Raw genomic sequence first — 17,512 nt, 5'->3', positions numbered from 1 at the left:
AAGCCCCCAAAGCTCTGGGATTTACCTCCACTTTAATAATACTGAATGTTTTTTAGCATTAGAATGTGTTATAACATTTGAATTAATTTTGACTGCACTTTGGCTTTGGAGAGGAATCATTTCAATAGACACTGGTACTTTTTGAACTTTATAGCTAAAGATTCTAAAATGCATGTTTTATACTGTTAGTTTTAACCAGTCAGGAAAATTTTATGTAACCAGTGATAGTTATTTTATTTTTGTATGAATTTTGTTTAGGCTGCAGTGTTTAGCTTTTATTAACTCCTTATTCTTGCTATCTTAAATTCCATACTGTGTTTCATGGCATACTTGCCAAGATACTTAGCATGTAAAAAAAAAAAGCAGGCTTTTGATTTTTTTTTTAAACAGCTTCATATTGAAGCTGAGACTTACCATAAACAAGTTGAGTGGCAGACCTTGTACGCTGTGTCTTGTTACATAAAGCTATTGCCAGAATCTTAGTAAATATAACATTTTAGAAAAAAAAAATTAAAAAAATAAAACATGTCAAAAATTATATTTAACTCTTTAATTAGGAAGAGTAGGATAATGAGCCAATTCAAAAGATAATATAAAAACGTGGCTTCATAGTGAGTATTTTAAAAATTGAAATAAAATTTCTAAGTTATATGTAAACTGGTTAATGTCTTAAAGGGAAATACAATTTTAACCTTTGGGATTACCTTTTCTACCACACTAAAAAGAAAATTAACACAATTTATCAGCTTTCTATCACATCTATCTTCTTAGCATCCAGAACTGTGAGAAATAAATTTCTGTTTATATGCCACCCATTTTTTGTTATATTTTTGTAATAGCAGCCCAAAAGAACTAAGACAGTAACTTCTATTTCCTCACTAGCATAGAAAAAGAGAAGAATTGATATTTGAGAATCTCTTTCACACACAAGCATCTCAGCAGATCAGCATATTGCATACATTTCACAAATGCCTATAGTCCCATTCATCCCTTTTTATGTTTCTTAAAGAGCCAAATATAAATACATGCCTTACCATATTCTAAAGGTAGCTACCCTATCAAACTGTTATCTGGTAACTATTTGATAATATCTAAAAATAAGAAGCAAGTTAAAAGTGGGCCTCATAATCAAAGTTTTCATGTTCTATCTTATTAAGAGTTGTCTAGCTATCCAAATATTTTTTTTTATCAATTATCAATTTAGTGTTAGTTCAAGGTCTTAAAGTTAACAAGGGATATTGGAAATTATACATAAGATGACATTACAGAGCAACACAATTACTATTTACAACAAAAATGTTAATTAGAAATAAAATTCAATTTGGTTGAATACATCATTTACATTTTTAATAATGCTAGATATATGGAAGTAATGCTAGCTCCTCTGATCGGTAAAACCAAGAGATGAAGTTTATTAAATTCATATTAACCAGTTATCCTATGTGAAAACAAAGCAGTCTTACAAAAAATAAAATATATATTTGTGTTAGATTCCAATCTGTTATAAAATGATGAAGAAAAACATATAGTTTTTTCTAAACCAAACTAACCAACCATTGTCCATGGAATTATTCTGAATATCTGAACTTGGATTTTTATATATAAATGCTTCTGAGCTAGCAGCTTCAGTTAGAAGCTGTTCATTTCTTTTTTTCTTAAAAGGCTGCATATTTAAATTATTAGAAATTCAATTTTTTCTTTCCTTTAAAATTTATGAAAGAACTTATTATTCTTCATATCCAACCATAATTAGGGTATCATTAAGTTGAAGAAGTTCTACAATCTAATGCATGGATTTCTTCTAGGAACAAGAACATATTTGGCACTCATACAAGAAGGATAAAATATTTCATCATTTACAGACACACAAGGAACTTTCAGCTGAAGTTAACAAATCCAGCCATAGGTTTTTAAAAAAATATGAACACATATAATGTAAAAATTCCCACTTAAAAAGACATGTATTTTCATTCAACAGATATTTATGAAACTGCAAATATATGCCAGGTACGGTGCTAATGATTGAGTTCATAATGATTTTCAACAGGATAGAAGAGACACTGTACTTCAAAGTAAACATTCTAATATGAAAGTCAGACAAGGTATAAAATAATTGCAGATTTTGATAACTGCTATGAATGAATAAAACAGAGTACTATAATAAAGAGCAAGTGAGAGGCACCAACTTTAGAGAGTATGACGACTGAAATACAGTAAACAAGGAGAAATATGAGATGAGTTTCAATAGGTAGCCAGAAGTCAGAATCTACAGAGTCCTATAGGTCATAGTGAGGAGTTTGGGCTCTTTTCTAAAAAGAGTGGAAAGAATTTGAAATAATTTTTTAAAAGTAACTAAAATTATTTCATAAATATTTCTACAATATCACCCTAGAAGGATCAGATAGAGGAAAATGGAAAAGCAGGTAACTGGTTGCCTTCCAGAAAAGAACTAATAATAGTTACACTAGGATACTGGCAAAGGAAATAGGCATAAATTAACAGATTTGATATTTTTAAGAGATTAGGCATTTAAGCATGGGTTAATGTGAAATCATTAGAAACAAAGAGAAAGGCACAGATTAAGATTTTTTAAAAGTAGAAATAACAAGAGTTGCCTTAATTACTAATAATGGAAAACTAAATTATTTAGATCTACAACTAACAGAAAAAACTGATAAAATGCCTCAAAAAACTAACAAGATAGAAGGGAACAACATCATTGGATTCTTTGGGTGAGTCAGAACACAGAGAGATAAACAAAACATTGGAGCACCAAACCTTCATTTTCTTTGACAGTATCCCCAACTGTGGAAATTTTGTGATGCATTTCAGAAGCTTTGCAACAAGAAGTTAAAGCCCAGGGTCTTCCCTACATGGGGAGTCTTATAAGAAATAACCCTTCATCTTAAGCTGGGACACAAAGAGTTGTATCTTTAGGGTAAGTGGAAAACAGAACTACCAGGTATTACCCAAAGAAAACAAAAACACTAATTAAAAAAGACATGTCCTATGTTTATTGTAGCATTATTTACAGTGGCCCAGATATGGAAGGAATCTAAGTGTCCATTAGTAGATAAATGGATAAGGAAGATGTGGTAGAGCCAGATAGATGATAGATGGTATAGATACACACACACACACACACACACACACACACACACACACACACACACACGCCATGGTATATTATTCAGTCACCCAAAAAAGGACAAGACCTTGCCATTTGCAACAACATGGATGAATCCAGAGAACATTATGCCAGTAAAATAAGTTGTACTGAGAAAGACAAATATGACATGTTTTCATTTATATGTGGAATCTAAAGAACAAAACAAATGAATAAACAAAAAGAATCAGATCTATAAGTACAGAGAACAAACTTATGGTTGAAATAGGGGAGGAGGATGGGAAAATGGGCAAAATGGGTGAAGGATATTGGGAGTTGCAGGTTTCCAATTATGGAGTGAAAAAGTCACAGGACTAGAAGGCAGGAACTAGAGTCTATTTTTCTTCTCATTCTTTTACAGTTATTTTTGTCTTTAGTATCCATTGTTTATAATTTGTAGAGTGTGAATTTTTAACTTGTAGTGTTAGAATGCATTGAACTTGCTCTTTGAAGTTGTAGATTTTTGTGCCTGACAAAAATCTAAAGCTTTTTTCAGATATTGTCTCTTTAAATATGGTTTCTGACTCTTCCTTTCTTCAGAACTGCTAAACTATTACACTTCCATATTTAACTTCTCTTCTATTTTTCTCTTCTTTTTGTTTATTCACAATGTATTAATGTACAAAGTTTTCTGATGTAGTCTCTAGTTAACTTATTTTTCTTATCTGCTGTCCCATCCAATATTAAATGAATCCATTGAATTTTTAATTTTCATTATTTTTTATTTCTGAATGGTTGTATTTTCTCAAAAAAATTCCCATATCCATTAATTAGCATGTTGAAATATCTACCTGATGTCACTGGATGTGGATGTTACACCATAGAGAAGCTTAAATCAATTACCATGATGGAAGAAGTCTTTTAAGGTGGGAAATGCATGTTAAAAAACGATGCTAACCTCTAGCTTTTATGAAGAAGAAATGCCTGCTGGCTGATAACTCAGTGGTGGGGATGTGTCAGCAAAAAGTGAATCTAAATACCACAGAAAACAAATCTACCTGCCAAATGTTACTGTCCATGAAGGCAGAAGAAAATTCCAGTGAATTTCTGATAGAAGAGACAATATCATCACACTGGGAAGTTTCCCACCATGATGAACACAATATTTGGAAAAATTTCCTTGACTTCATTACAAAGTGGATATATTTCCATTTGGGATAGTACAAAAAGCAATAGTTAGCAACCTGTGGTATGTCTACCAAAGATAACATTAAGATGGAAAGAACTGATCCTAGGCAAAATTGTTAAGTAGGCAAATGTATCTTGGTTCCTGTCCACTATACCTTTTGTAACTTCATTCCCAATCATCATATACATATTGTGGTTCTGCTACCTCAAACTGACTCTTGATGCTCAAAGATCCCCAAATTGCACTATAATGACCTATAAATGGTATATTCTCAAATGCCAAATACAAATGGGCATTTTATTATTCTATGTTTCTATGCCTGATTCCAGAAATTCCCTAAAAAGTTAATCAGATGGTGAGATCTTAAAGAAATATGCAGTTAACATACTAGTGGAATATTTTATATATGATTAGATGGGCTCCTTACACTCAATAACAATAAAAAGATAACTCTTGAAAAAAATAAAAAAAGTACATGTACACACAAAAGCTTAGAAGAGGAATACCTGGATGGCTCAGTCAGTTGAGCATCCAACTCTTGATTTCTGCTCAGGTCATGATCTCGGGTTCCTGGGATTGAGACCTGTGTCAGGCTCTACACTGACAGTTTCTTTCTTTTCCTCTTTCTCCCTCTCCAGCTCATGCTCGCTCTCGCTCTTGCTCTCTCTTTCTCTCAAAATAAATAAATAGACTTCAAAAAACAGAAGGTTAGAAGAATGTTGGGAATATTTTTTTTAATCTTAAGAGAGCTCATCATGCTATGACAGTACAAAGTTAATATAATTAGACATTAATTCTGAAGAAAGCCAGAAATGTACCATAATGGATTTACTTCCTGCACTAGAAACAAAGATCTCACGGTCTTTAAGTTCTCCATTGTTTCTTCCTCACAAGGCAGAACTTTTTTTCTACATCTCTCTGGGGATTCACAATATGGCTGTCTCCTTTCCCTAGAGGAACCTTGGTTTTACAGAGCAAAGGACAATTCATAATTAGCTTTGAGTTCAAGAGACACAGCTACATATTTATTTAACACAACTACTTATTTTTCCTAGTTCCTCTACTGAAGATATCTAATCACAGAAGGTAAAGGCAGATGCTGGCCTGAAAGACTAGCCTACCCAAAGACTACCAAAGGACAACTGAGGTGAGAAGTCCTTTTTAAAATACACAAGGGGGCAATGTCTGGAAATACAGACAAAAAATATATAGAAGATAGTGTTCTCTCCAGAACTCCATTTCTAGATTGTTTTATGTAGGTGTTACTTGAAACCTTTCTTCCAAATTAAAAATTGGAACAACTTCCAATATCTTTTTTACATCATCTGCCAGACATCTCCCCTGACAAGACTCTAGCAGCCACTGCACAGTTAATTGAAGAAAAGAGAGTTTGTTTTTTAGTGAAGGTCCTGGAATCCACACTTTTAAGACTAAAAATTGAGACTGAGAAGAAAGGACACAGCTGACCCATTCCTCCCTGGCGTAGCTCCCAGGTATGCAGGAATTGTATCAGGCTCCTACCCCTTTTACTTTTTCCCTAGAGAAATAATCTTAATTTTTATTATCGTTCTTAGTATCTTTGATGAAAGATCTGAAAGGCAAAATATAAATAGCTTCAATTCCTGGCATAGTCATGGTGTTTGCCAATAACTGAGGTAAGTATAGATGTGTCCACTTTCTAAAACATTAATTTTTCTAGCTTTTTCACAATGCCAAGAAAGGTTCTTTTGAAAACGAGTTCAGTTATGACAAGAATTAATAGAAGATAATGTTAAATAGGATTGAAAGTACTGTTTCCATTTTAGGAGCTGTATACACGCATCACTCCAGGGTTCCAAAGAGACATAGCACTGAAGACAAAAGTCGCAATGTACAAATACCATTCACTAGGAAGTCTTAGCAGGTTAGGAAATTAGGAAAAGCAAATCATTTTTGAGATGTCTCATAAATGCATTTAAAACTAAAAGAAAGTTGGCTCTTCATGTTTTGTTTATATACACACACACACACACACACACACATACACACACACACACCCCCCTACCTCATGAGTAGCCACAGCTGGGGAAATCACAGTATCACAGCAATAGTATTATCTGGTAAAAATAAATCCTATGATATCCCTGCAAGTAGAGAGAAGCAGATCCAGGCAGAAAACCTGGCCAAACCAAGGTAATGGCATGGAGAAATCAAAAGTCCTGAAGGACATCAATATACTTAATACCAACACCAGAAGACTCCTTGGAAAGGTAAAGGTAGTTCTCTACCTTATGTGAAGAAACAAAATCAAACTATTTTAGGTCTTTCCTCTCCTCTAGGTTGCTTTACATTTTCTTCATTAGGTTGGCCACAGAAACCAGATCATTAAATGTTTTGGAAAATAATTGACTCAATCTATAGAAATCAGAATACCAACCCCCTTTTTTTTTCTTAAATAAGTCAATCTGTCTCACTGGCTGCTTCCACCAGTTATATTTCTTCTTGGACTTCATCAAGTAATTTTCTTCTAATAATACCTTTAGAGAAATTTGAACTAGGTCCACAGTGCTGTTTTACTGAGTAATTCAGTCTTGAAGGAAAGAAATGTATCAGGGTTAGGTCTACCCACTAGGAGCATGGTCATGTAGCCATAGTTGATAACAAGAGTAGTCAGAGATGGCAAAGACATCATAAAGTCCTACAAAAGAAATTTGGGCAGCTCCTTTTTACAGTTTCCAGGTGTCTTCTCAGTACTTTTTTTTTAATGTTTTATTTATTTTTGATACAGAGAGAGAGAGAGCATGAGGGGGGAAGGGGCAGAGAGAGAAGGACACAGAACCAGAAGTAGGCTCCAGGCTCTGAGCTAGCTATCAGCACAGAGCCTGACGCGGGGCTCGAACCCACGAACGTGAGATCTGACCTGAGCCGAAGTCGGAGGCTTAACTGACTGAGCCACCCAGGCGCCCCATCTTCTCAGTACTTTCATGGACCATATTGACAACCTTTCTTTTTCCCCTATGGACAACTAAAAGGAATAGACTTCAATGGGATCCAAAGGAACCAATGCATGTACATTTCTAATGTCAGTTGGGTCAACTTCAGGATCCCAAATAGCATGACTATCCATCCCTGCTTCCCTGCGCCTAATGGGTTTCCTGAATCATAAGACCTTCAGTGCTAAAACTGGGACAGTTCCAGACAAATAGGTACCTTTAGTTACTCTAATCGCATACCATGTTAGTCTACCACCGTAAGCATGCCCTTACTCTGATCTGCCCCTACAACTTCCCTCCCAGCTTCAAGGTCTAATGGAATGGTTCTTTCCTGTTGTATGTGAAATGATTAAGGCTTCTAGATAGAGAACTGAATTAAGATTCAACTGAAGGCATAATGATTTACTCATTTAAGAATTACATAGTACATATTGCCTAAAACATAACGTATTAGACACTGAAAAAGAATCAAAGACGATTAACACTTGGTCTCTATTCTCAGAGGTTGATAGTCTAGTAGGTAAATTAAAACACGTAAAGAAATATCCCTGATACAAAGTATAAAGTGTAAATTATTTAGTGCAGAAAACTACCATAGCTTTTAGAATGTTATTTCTCATTCATTCTGGCTTTAAAAAATGAGTCTTTTGTTTAACGTTAATTCAGCAAATATGTTGGCATGGCTAGGGAGACTGTACTGTGCTAGACATTGATAATATAGAAATGAAAAACATAACTTCTGTCTCATAAAGCTTACACACTAAAGAGATAGGAAAGCAAAAAGAAAGAAAGAAGGAAGGAGCAAAAGACACCTTAGGTAGGGAGAACAGCATGTCATTTGGTGGAAATGCAACCATTCTTACTGGAAATAGAGCCCAAAGGGGCACGGGGAAAGATAGGAGGTTAAATGAGTAGATAAAGATCAGATCATGAAGGATCTTCTATGTTATGTTCAGTTGTTAGGATTCAGTCTCATGATGATGTCTCATTGCTGCACAGCTTACAGCCTAAATGAACATCTCTGGATCAGGATCCTCTTCTGAGTCAGTGAGAGAATTCATCCTTCTGGGTTTTCCCTGCAGCAGGGAGATTCAGGTCATCCTGTTTATGTTCTTCTCTACCATCTACCTGCTAACTCTCATGGGAAATGGAGCTATTATCTGTGCTGTTTGTTGGGACCAGCATCTCCACAACCCCATGTACATCCTGCTTGGGAATTTTGCATTTCTAGAGATCTGGTATGTTAATTCCACTGTTCCAAACACACTGATCAACTTCCTCTCAGAAACCAAGACCATCTCTTTCACTGGATGCTTCCTTCAATTATATTTTTTCTTTTCCATGGGCTCCACTGAGTGCTTCTTTCTCTCAGCAATGGCCTTTGATCGCTATTTTGCCATCTGTTATCCTCTGCATTATGCCACAGTTATGACTGGACAACGATGTTTCAACCTAGCAATTTCCTGTTGGGTATGTGGCTTTCTGTGGTATCTGGTACCTGTTATTCTCATCTCCCAACTGCCTTTCTGTGGTCCTAATGAAATTGACCACTTTGTATGTGACTCAGGGCCACTGCTGACCCTTTCATGTGCTCCTGCACCCATGTCCAAGCTCATCAGCTATACCCTAAGCTCCCTCATTATCCTCCTTAGCTTCTTCTTCATCCTCATCTCCTATGCCCTGGTTCTTCTTGCTGTGCTAAAGTTACCCTCAGCAGCCAGTCGGCACAAGGCCTTTTCAACATGTGGTTCCCATTTGTCCGTGGTGCTGCTATTCTATGGGACAATTATGGTTATGCATGTGAGCCCTGGGTCCAGCCATTCTACCCTGATGCCAAAGATCATGACTTTGTTCTATGCAATGGTGACTCCACTCTTCAACCCTTTGATTTATAGTCTCAGGAATAAGGAAATGAAAAATGCTCTCCAGAAAGTTCTGGAAAAGTTTAAAATTTCTTTTAAAATCTTTGGCAGCAGACCCAGCAGAAGTGTGAAATAATCTAATTTAGTATGATATGGGTGAAATGGCCACCCTTTTGTTTTCATTCATTTGAGCAGTCATTCATTGGACATATAGTCACTCAAAGCCTCCTTCATATTACACACTTTGCTTAGCACTAGATTATGAAGATAATTAGGAAGATAATCCAGATACAATTTCTTCCGTCAAATAACAATCTGGTATGGGAGACAGGCGAGTAAGAAGATAATCACCATAAAATGCAATAAATGTTTTTACCAATATATATACAAGTTGTCACAGAAACACAGGAAAAAAAACATTTAATTTTGCCTGGGTTTTGTGGTGGTAGAAAAGTGTTAGGGCAAACTTCGCTCAAAGCAATATGAGACATGTGTGTTCTTTGGTGGGGATAAAGAAAGCCTTATGTTTCTGTTCAACTTCTAGCTAGATTTTTCAAGTACATTGTGATGTCTTTGAAAGGATATGGGACTTCAAATCAGAGGGTCTGGATAGGAACTCAGTTCTTCCATTAATCAACTATGTGAATTTGGCAAGTCACTTAATTTCAACTAAAATTGGACTGGTAATTCCTACACCAGAGAACAATTAGTGTGTGGTCTTAATGAGATAATGGGGAATCCCTACACTGAGAAAGTATGCAATGTTAAATGAATGTGAATATTGATGAATTCTGTGTTTTCATGTTCTTTACCAAAATCAAAAGAACTCAGAGATGCCCCATGAGAGTCACCTCCCATTACTATTGGCAAGCCCTTTTACAACAGATTTTCTCAACTTTTCTTGGGATATAGAGTAGATTTCTTCCATTTACACCCAAAGTATCCTCTGATTAAGTCTTTCTTTGGTTTGGTTTAGTTTTGGTATACATGCACATGCAGTATTCTAAAGAATTAATCCTCAAACTGGGTTTTATATATCCCTGGGAATATATGAAAACTTTCCAAGGGTTTCATAAGCACAGATAGTTCAATTTACAGATCCACCACTTACATATGTACATTTTCCTAAATCTGCTGTGCCTGAGAACACACAGGTTGTTGGAGCTTCATATGGCCTCATTTCACACTAACACTCTTCTCCCTCTTCAAATATAAAGCTTGCCTTTCACCTATTCTGATCTTAATGTTTAACATTGCTTAAGTGTGTATACTTCTAGTTAGGGCATTAAATAAGCTATTTGAAATTATGATCTCTTAACTTTGAGAGTGAGTGAACTGTCAGATAATAAATCCTTTTGCTAACAGGTGGTTTACAAATTATATGTTTCCAACACAAATAAAGTAGAATGACTTTGTTGCGGTTGTCCAAAAGAAAAACTAAGGCACGGACTTGGGTGCAGGCACTTTACTGGGAAGCAGTTTCAGGAAGCAGGAATAAGAACTGAGAAAAGGCTATCGTAATCAGTGAGGAATTGATTCCACTAGAACCTCTGAGAATTATCTGTCTGAATGGCATGAGGGTAAGACGTTTATCAAGTAACTATGGTTGAACATTAACTCCTTGTTTCCAAAATGTACTGGCTGGTATGCTAAGCCAGCAGCTATGACTTCAGAAAAGGCCCTGGGAATAAAGCAGAACAACACACGGATGTGGACTGAGGTGGAAGCGATGCCATCAGGCTGATTCTGAGCTCCCAAGGGACTCTCTGCAGCCAAAATCAGAGGTAGTCGGGAAGCTCAAAGCCATTCTGTACAGAGGCTACTTAATTGATTTGTTAATGGATAATTACAAATAATTTTGTAGTTAACAGGCAAAGGGTGGTAGTGGTAAGAACCAGGATATTTAAATCCAAATCCTGTCCCCACCCATCTGAATGACTCCATTACTTCATATTTAAAGAGGTAACAGTAATAGGACTTTCTTCATAGTGCTGTGGTAAGGACAAAGTAAATTACTCTACTTGTCAGAAAGCCTAGCAAAACTGAATACCAAAATATCTCCATCATCATGATATTTCATTCTTTGATCTATGGATAACTTGTTCCTTGTACAGGCTCTCACTTGGAAGTTCATTTTCTGTCCAAAACAAAATTTCCAGTTACTAGAATGTAGCTAAAAACATAGGCATTAGAACAGAGTTAGTCAACACAATCAGAGTGTGAGATCAGAGTGTGATAGAGTATAGAATACACCACTAATATAGGCATCCCTGAATCATGAAGCAGAAATGTTACTGTGTTAAATCAGGCTTTCTCAGCAATACAACTGACAAAGACCATCTTAACATAAGCTATAAGAAAATGCACAACAAATGCTGAATCACCCATACAAAAAGAAAAATGCCCTTCTGTAAAAACATAAGCCATACTGAAAATTACCAGTATACTCAAGACATTATAAAAACATTTTATAAACAAATGCATCCCAGAATTAATCAGACTACTATGTTATTATCATAGGCTCTAATTTCATGAGAAGGAAGTAGAACTTGATATCAGATTTATAATTTTAATAGTTTGTTATATAATACTATAGTTTACTGAATACATTATATCTAAGATCATACACATTTCTTATTTTTTTAATGTATAAGTTGGCCTTTCATAGGTACTGTGTTCTCTGTCTTCTTCAAATTCCTAATTAACTTCTTCACTTTAAGTATTGCTAAACATCATTGATTCTCAACTAGGAATATTTATCAAAATCAATAGGACCCTTCTACAAATTATATTTGCCTGAACCCTGTCGTTGGAGATTCTAATTCAGAAGATGATTGATAGGTCTTAAGCATGTCAATTTTGTAACAAAATCTCTATAGATGAGTCATGTTCACACACCCCAGTTAAGAAAAGCAATTTTACAAATGAAAACCACATTGAGATACCATTTCACACCAGTCAGAGTGGCTAAAATTAACAACTCAGGAAACAACAGATGTTGGCCAGGATGTGGAGAAATGGGAACCCTCTTACACTGTTGGTGGGAATGCAAACTGGTACAACTGCTCTGGAAAACAGTGTGGAGGTACCCCCAAAAATTTAAAAATAGAATTCCCCTACAACCCAGCAATAGCACTACTAGGAATTTATTCAAAGGATAAAGGACTGCTGATTGATAGAGGCACATGTACCCCAATGTTTATAGCAACACTACAACAAGAGCCAAGTTATGGAATGAGCCCAAATGTCCATCAATTGATGAATGGATCAAGAAAATGTGGTATATGAATATACAACGTTATACTCCTTGGCAATGAAAAAGAATGAAATCTTGCCATTTGCAACAACGTGGATGGAACTGGAAGGTATTATGCTAAGTAAAATAAGTAAAAAAAAATACAGATATCATATGTTCATTCACATGTGGAATTTGAGAAACTTAAATAGAGGACCATATGAAAAGGGAAGGGGAAAAAAGTTACAAACAGAGAGGGATACAAACCATAAGAGACTCTCAAATACAGAGACAACCTGAGGGTTGATTGGGGGTGAGAGGTTTGGGGGCCAGGGAAAATGGGTGACAGGCATTGAGAAGGGCACTTGTTGAAATGAGCACTGGGTGTTGTATGTAAGTGATGAATCATGGGAATCTACTCCAAAAGCCAAGATGACACTGTATACACTGTATGTTAGCTAATTTGACAATAAATTATTAACAAAAGAAAAAGAATGCATTTTTTGGTAGATATCTAAGTGTTTCACTTGACTTTTTAGATCAAAATCCTGATACACAAAAAGACACCACCAGGTAAGAAGTCTCCCTTACAGAATGTTGCCTAGCCAGCTGAATTATTTTTGTCTAGGTCTACACCTTTTCACATAATATTTAGACCTTGTGAAAACTGAATAACAAAATGTTATACACCACCACCCCAATTATAGTAACACGAAAAAGAATAAGGCAAAATATATATGTAATATATAATACATCAAAATGAAAACAGGTCTGACCAAGCCACCCTATGTTAGAAGAATTTCTAATCTGCCTACTCTAGGGAAAACTATTGGGTACAATTGTCAAAAAAGGCTTAATCAAAGTTAGATTTCTGTCTGGATTGATTGTTTTAACATGACAAGAAGTCATAGTGTTGACAAAAAGACTAATTTAGATTCACTAAACCTCCACCAGAAATGAACTATATAATGCTTACTAAATGTTAATTTAAGCAGAAATATAAAAATAGATTTTAAACAACCTAAGTATGGTACTGGAGTTAAATGCTGACCCCTTTGCATCAAGGGACTCATGGATACCACAGCTAAATATGACCAAGAATAAAACTCTTTCTACTCCTATTCAAATCCTCTTCTTCCATTATTCTCATTAAAGAATAATAACCCTCTGCTGTAGCCTGCACTGTCCACATTCCAAATCAACTAAAATCCCAGTGGTTCTTCTTTAATATAAAGTCAATGAATGCACTAATTTAAGAGAAATCCTAATCATTCTATTTACAAATCCAATTCTAATTTTTTTCTACAGAATCCTAAGCAACTATATTTCTATAACTCTATTTTCTGTTGTTAAATTACTGCTAAAATCCATGCAAAAGATAGCGCTCAAAGAATGTGTTCTCCATAAAGTTTCAGGAAAAATGAGACTGCAGTTACCTATAGTGTGAGAGTAGTCTCAATCTCTCTTCCCTCTTTTCTTGTTCCTCTGTCTCTGTCTCTCTCTCTCTCCCCACACACACACATATTCTCAGGGATCATACACCTCCTTGGCTTTTGGCAGAAAAAGAATTTGCCTTCAAGTTAGGCATTTTCTAAAGATAGTCTTCTCCATTATACAGATACCATTTACTCTATGATAATTTTGTTGCTACAGAACTAAACTCCTTCCTGGCTCTGACAAGCCAGAGTCCTATCCAATAGTATCGTGATCTGTATAAATGCTCTTACATATCAAAACAAAAACTCAATATTTATTATTTATGAATCAGAGCTGTTTCCACTGATAAATACAGAAAAGGTCATTTCCAGGGGAAATATGTATTCCTTTGCCCTGAAAGACTTACAATCTCCACACTATGGACTGAATGTTTGTGTTCCCCCAAAATTAATACATTGAAATGTTAATCCTCAATGTGATGGTACAATCTTAGGAGGTCACAAGCACGGAGCCATCATGAATGACATTACCGTTCTTATAAAAGAAACCCCAGAGAGATCCCTGGCTCTTCCACCAAGTGAGTGTTCACAGTGACAACCATCTGTGAACAAGAAGCATGTCCTCACCAGACTCCGAATCTGCTGGCACCTTGCACTTCCCAGCCTCCAGATCTGTGAGAAATAGGTTTCTATTGTTGATATGCCAGCCAGTCTACAGTAATTTTGTTACATCAGGGAACAGACTAAGACACTTCAGGAAGTAGATAGCTTACAATACGATGACCTTTCCAAGCCTAAACTCCTCACATGCAGTCTGGTTTTTCTGAAAAACCACTCCTCATTGGCAACTTTGTACTATCATAAAATACACTGAGAATTGCAAAACTCTCTATAGTTTTTGATTTTCTTCCTTGTAGGTATTATGGTCAAACTCAGGAAAACATTTGCCAAATGATGCATAATCATTGTTAAACCATTATTACCAAATAATGAGGCTTACATATCATTCAGTCACAGATTCTTAAGAATCAGTCACAGAGTCTTACAGAAAGCAACTTCTAGATAAGTCCATTCAGCTATACATCTAATGCTTCACCCCAACTATTGGTTCTCTGACTTATTGAACTCCCATCCAATGATGAGAAAATTATTTGATTTCTGCTCAAGAAAAAAAAATCCTTGTAATTTTGTCTGGTGATGGTTATGGATGTTAACTAGACTTATTGTGGAAATTGTGTTATGATATATACAAATATTGAATCAGTATTTTGTATATATGAAACTAACATAACATTATGTGTCAATAATGTCTCAATAAAAACTTAAAATGTCTTTAAAGAAGTTTGGGGACCCGTGGGACAATAAAATATACATGCTTATAAAATATAATAAGTATATTAATATGCTTATAAAAATAAACTCATCTGAGGGATGCCTGGGTGGCTCAGTTGGTTGAGCATCTGACTCTTGAAATCGGCTCAGGTGATGATCCCAGGGTTGTGGCATTAAGGCCCATGTCAGGTTCTATCCTGTGTATGGAGCCTGCTTAAGATTCTCTCTCTCCTTCTTCCCATCTCCCATGCTCATGTGCGTGCATTCTCTCTCTCTCTCCTCTCTCTCTCTCGCTCTCTCTCCTCCTCCACCTCTCTCTCAAATAAAAAGGTTTTAAAATTTTAAAAAATAAATAAAAATAAACTCATCTGAACATAATGACTTCATTTACTAAAAACAATTAAAATCAAATTAATCCAAGTCACCATTATTTATTTTTCCTGCTTTGATCCTAAGTCTTCTCACTGATAATACTGTAAAATAAATACTGAGACAACAATATGGGAAAGAGATCCTATGAGTTTGAGCAGACTTCATCAAAGCAAAGTATATTAGAGGATGAAAAAAGGGAACTAATTACAGTAGGTGTGGGTAGTGAGCTTATTAATATTTAAACTAGTCCTCTATCTATTTGTTGTTTTAGGAACTTATTATAATAGATGGAGGACACCAAGCTTGAGGGGATGAATTTTGAAAGCAAAAAATTTTAGATTGACATTACTTAATAGAAGCAATTTATTAACTTGACTGGTCTCTAATCTGCTTATTTCTTTTTCATTCTCTGGTTCAATCAAAGTAGCTTCCTTACTGTAAGGCTTTCTTCTTTACCCACTTCTGTCCTCTTCCTCTCCTTGCCTATCATTCCAAAGATGCACATCACAGCTAACCCGCCCTTTCCACCCAGGTTCCCCTCACACAGTTTCTCTTAAAATACCTTCCTCATTCAGGTGAGTTATACTTGTTCTCTTTGAACCTCATGGTAAACACAAACCCAAAACCTATGATATATCCACAAAAATAAAGAGAAAGAAAGCCAAACAAAACACTATAAATACTCATCCATTACAAAGAAAGAGATCAAGAGAAGGAACAAAAAATAACAAAAACAATCAGGAAAAAATGTTTTTAAATTATAATAAGTACATATCTATCAATAATGATGTTAAATGTAAATGGCTTAAATTCTCTAAGCAAAAGACAGATGGTGATAGAGATAAAAAAAAAAAAATAAGACCCATCCATATACTATATATAAGAGACTCATCTCAGCCCTAAAGATCTAAATGGACTGAAAGTGAAGTGATGATAAAACATTCACCATGCAAACAGAAGTGGAAACAAAAGCTGGAGTAGTAATACTTATATCAGACAAAATTAACCTTAAAAGAAAGAGTGTAACAAGAAAAATGAAGGGCATTAAATTATAAAGGGATCAACCTAGTAAGAAGATACAACAATTGTAAATATTATGCACCCAACACTGGAATATCTAAATACATAAAGCAAATATTAACAAACATAAAGAGAGAAATTGATGGTGATAAAATAATAGTAAAATAATAGTAATACACTTTAACATTGAACTTAACATTAACGAATAGATCATTCAGACACAAAATTAATCAGGAAATAATGTCTTTGAATGACATGGGCACCAGATGAACAGAACTAATTCATGTAAAACATTCCATCCAAAAATAACAGAATATATGTTCTTTTCAAGTACACATGGAAAATCCTCCAGAATAGATCACATATTAGGTCATAAGACAAATTTCAAAAAATTTAACAAAATTGAGATCATACCATGTATCTTTTCTGAACACAATGCTATAAACTAGAAATAAATCACAAAAGAAAAAAACCCTAAGAAAAACAAACACATGGAGACTAAATGAAACTAAACAACCAATGGATCAATGAAGCAATCAAAGAAGAATTTGAAAAATACGTGGAGACAAATGAAAATGAAAATACAAAAGTCCAAATCATCATTGAGATACACCAAAAGCAGTGCTAAGTAAAATATAAAGCAAACCAACATCAAGAAATAATAAAAATGCAAACAATTTAACCTTACACCTAAAGGAACTAGAAAAGAAAAAAACAAAGTCCAACATGAAGAAAGGAAATACTAAAGATTGAGCAGAAAATAATGACGTGACAACTTAAAGAAACAATAGAAAAAAATAAATGAAACCAAGAGCTGGTTTTCTAGAAAAAAAAAAAAACTGAAAACCCTTAGCCAGAAAAAAGAGAAAAGCCTCAAATAAATAAAATCAGTAATAAGACAGAAATGACAGCTGACACATCAGAAATACACTGGATGGTAAGAATACTATGAAAAATTATATGCCAACAAACCGGACAATCTGGAAGA

At 35.0% G+C, this 17,512-nt stretch overlaps 2 protein-coding genes across 2 annotated transcripts in view; one reads left to right on the top strand and one right to left on the bottom strand.

Moving 5' to 3' along the window:
• The window catches only part of LOC115302071 (olfactory receptor 4M1), a 153,304-nt gene that overhangs the window by 40,359 nt on the left and 95,433 nt on the right, over positions 1 to 17,512 (bottom strand). The window lies entirely within an intron of this gene.
• On the top strand, positions 8,279 to 9,202 carry LOC115302078 (olfactory receptor 11H12-like; the record flags this gene model as incomplete). The annotated part of the gene is made up of 1 exon (XM_029952076.1): positions 8,279 to 9,202. A coding segment is annotated over exon 1 (924 nt), but the record flags the coding sequence as incomplete, so codon positions are not given.

The sequence above is a fragment of the Suricata suricatta genome, chromosome 9 (assembly GCF_006229205.1).
Source record: "Suricata suricatta isolate VVHF042 chromosome 9, meerkat_22Aug2017_6uvM2_HiC, whole genome shotgun sequence".
NCBI lineage: Eukaryota > Metazoa > Chordata > Mammalia > Carnivora > Herpestidae > Suricata > Suricata suricatta.
The sequence above is the reverse complement of the archived record's forward strand: the minus strand, read 5'-3'. Positions and strand labels throughout refer to the sequence as shown.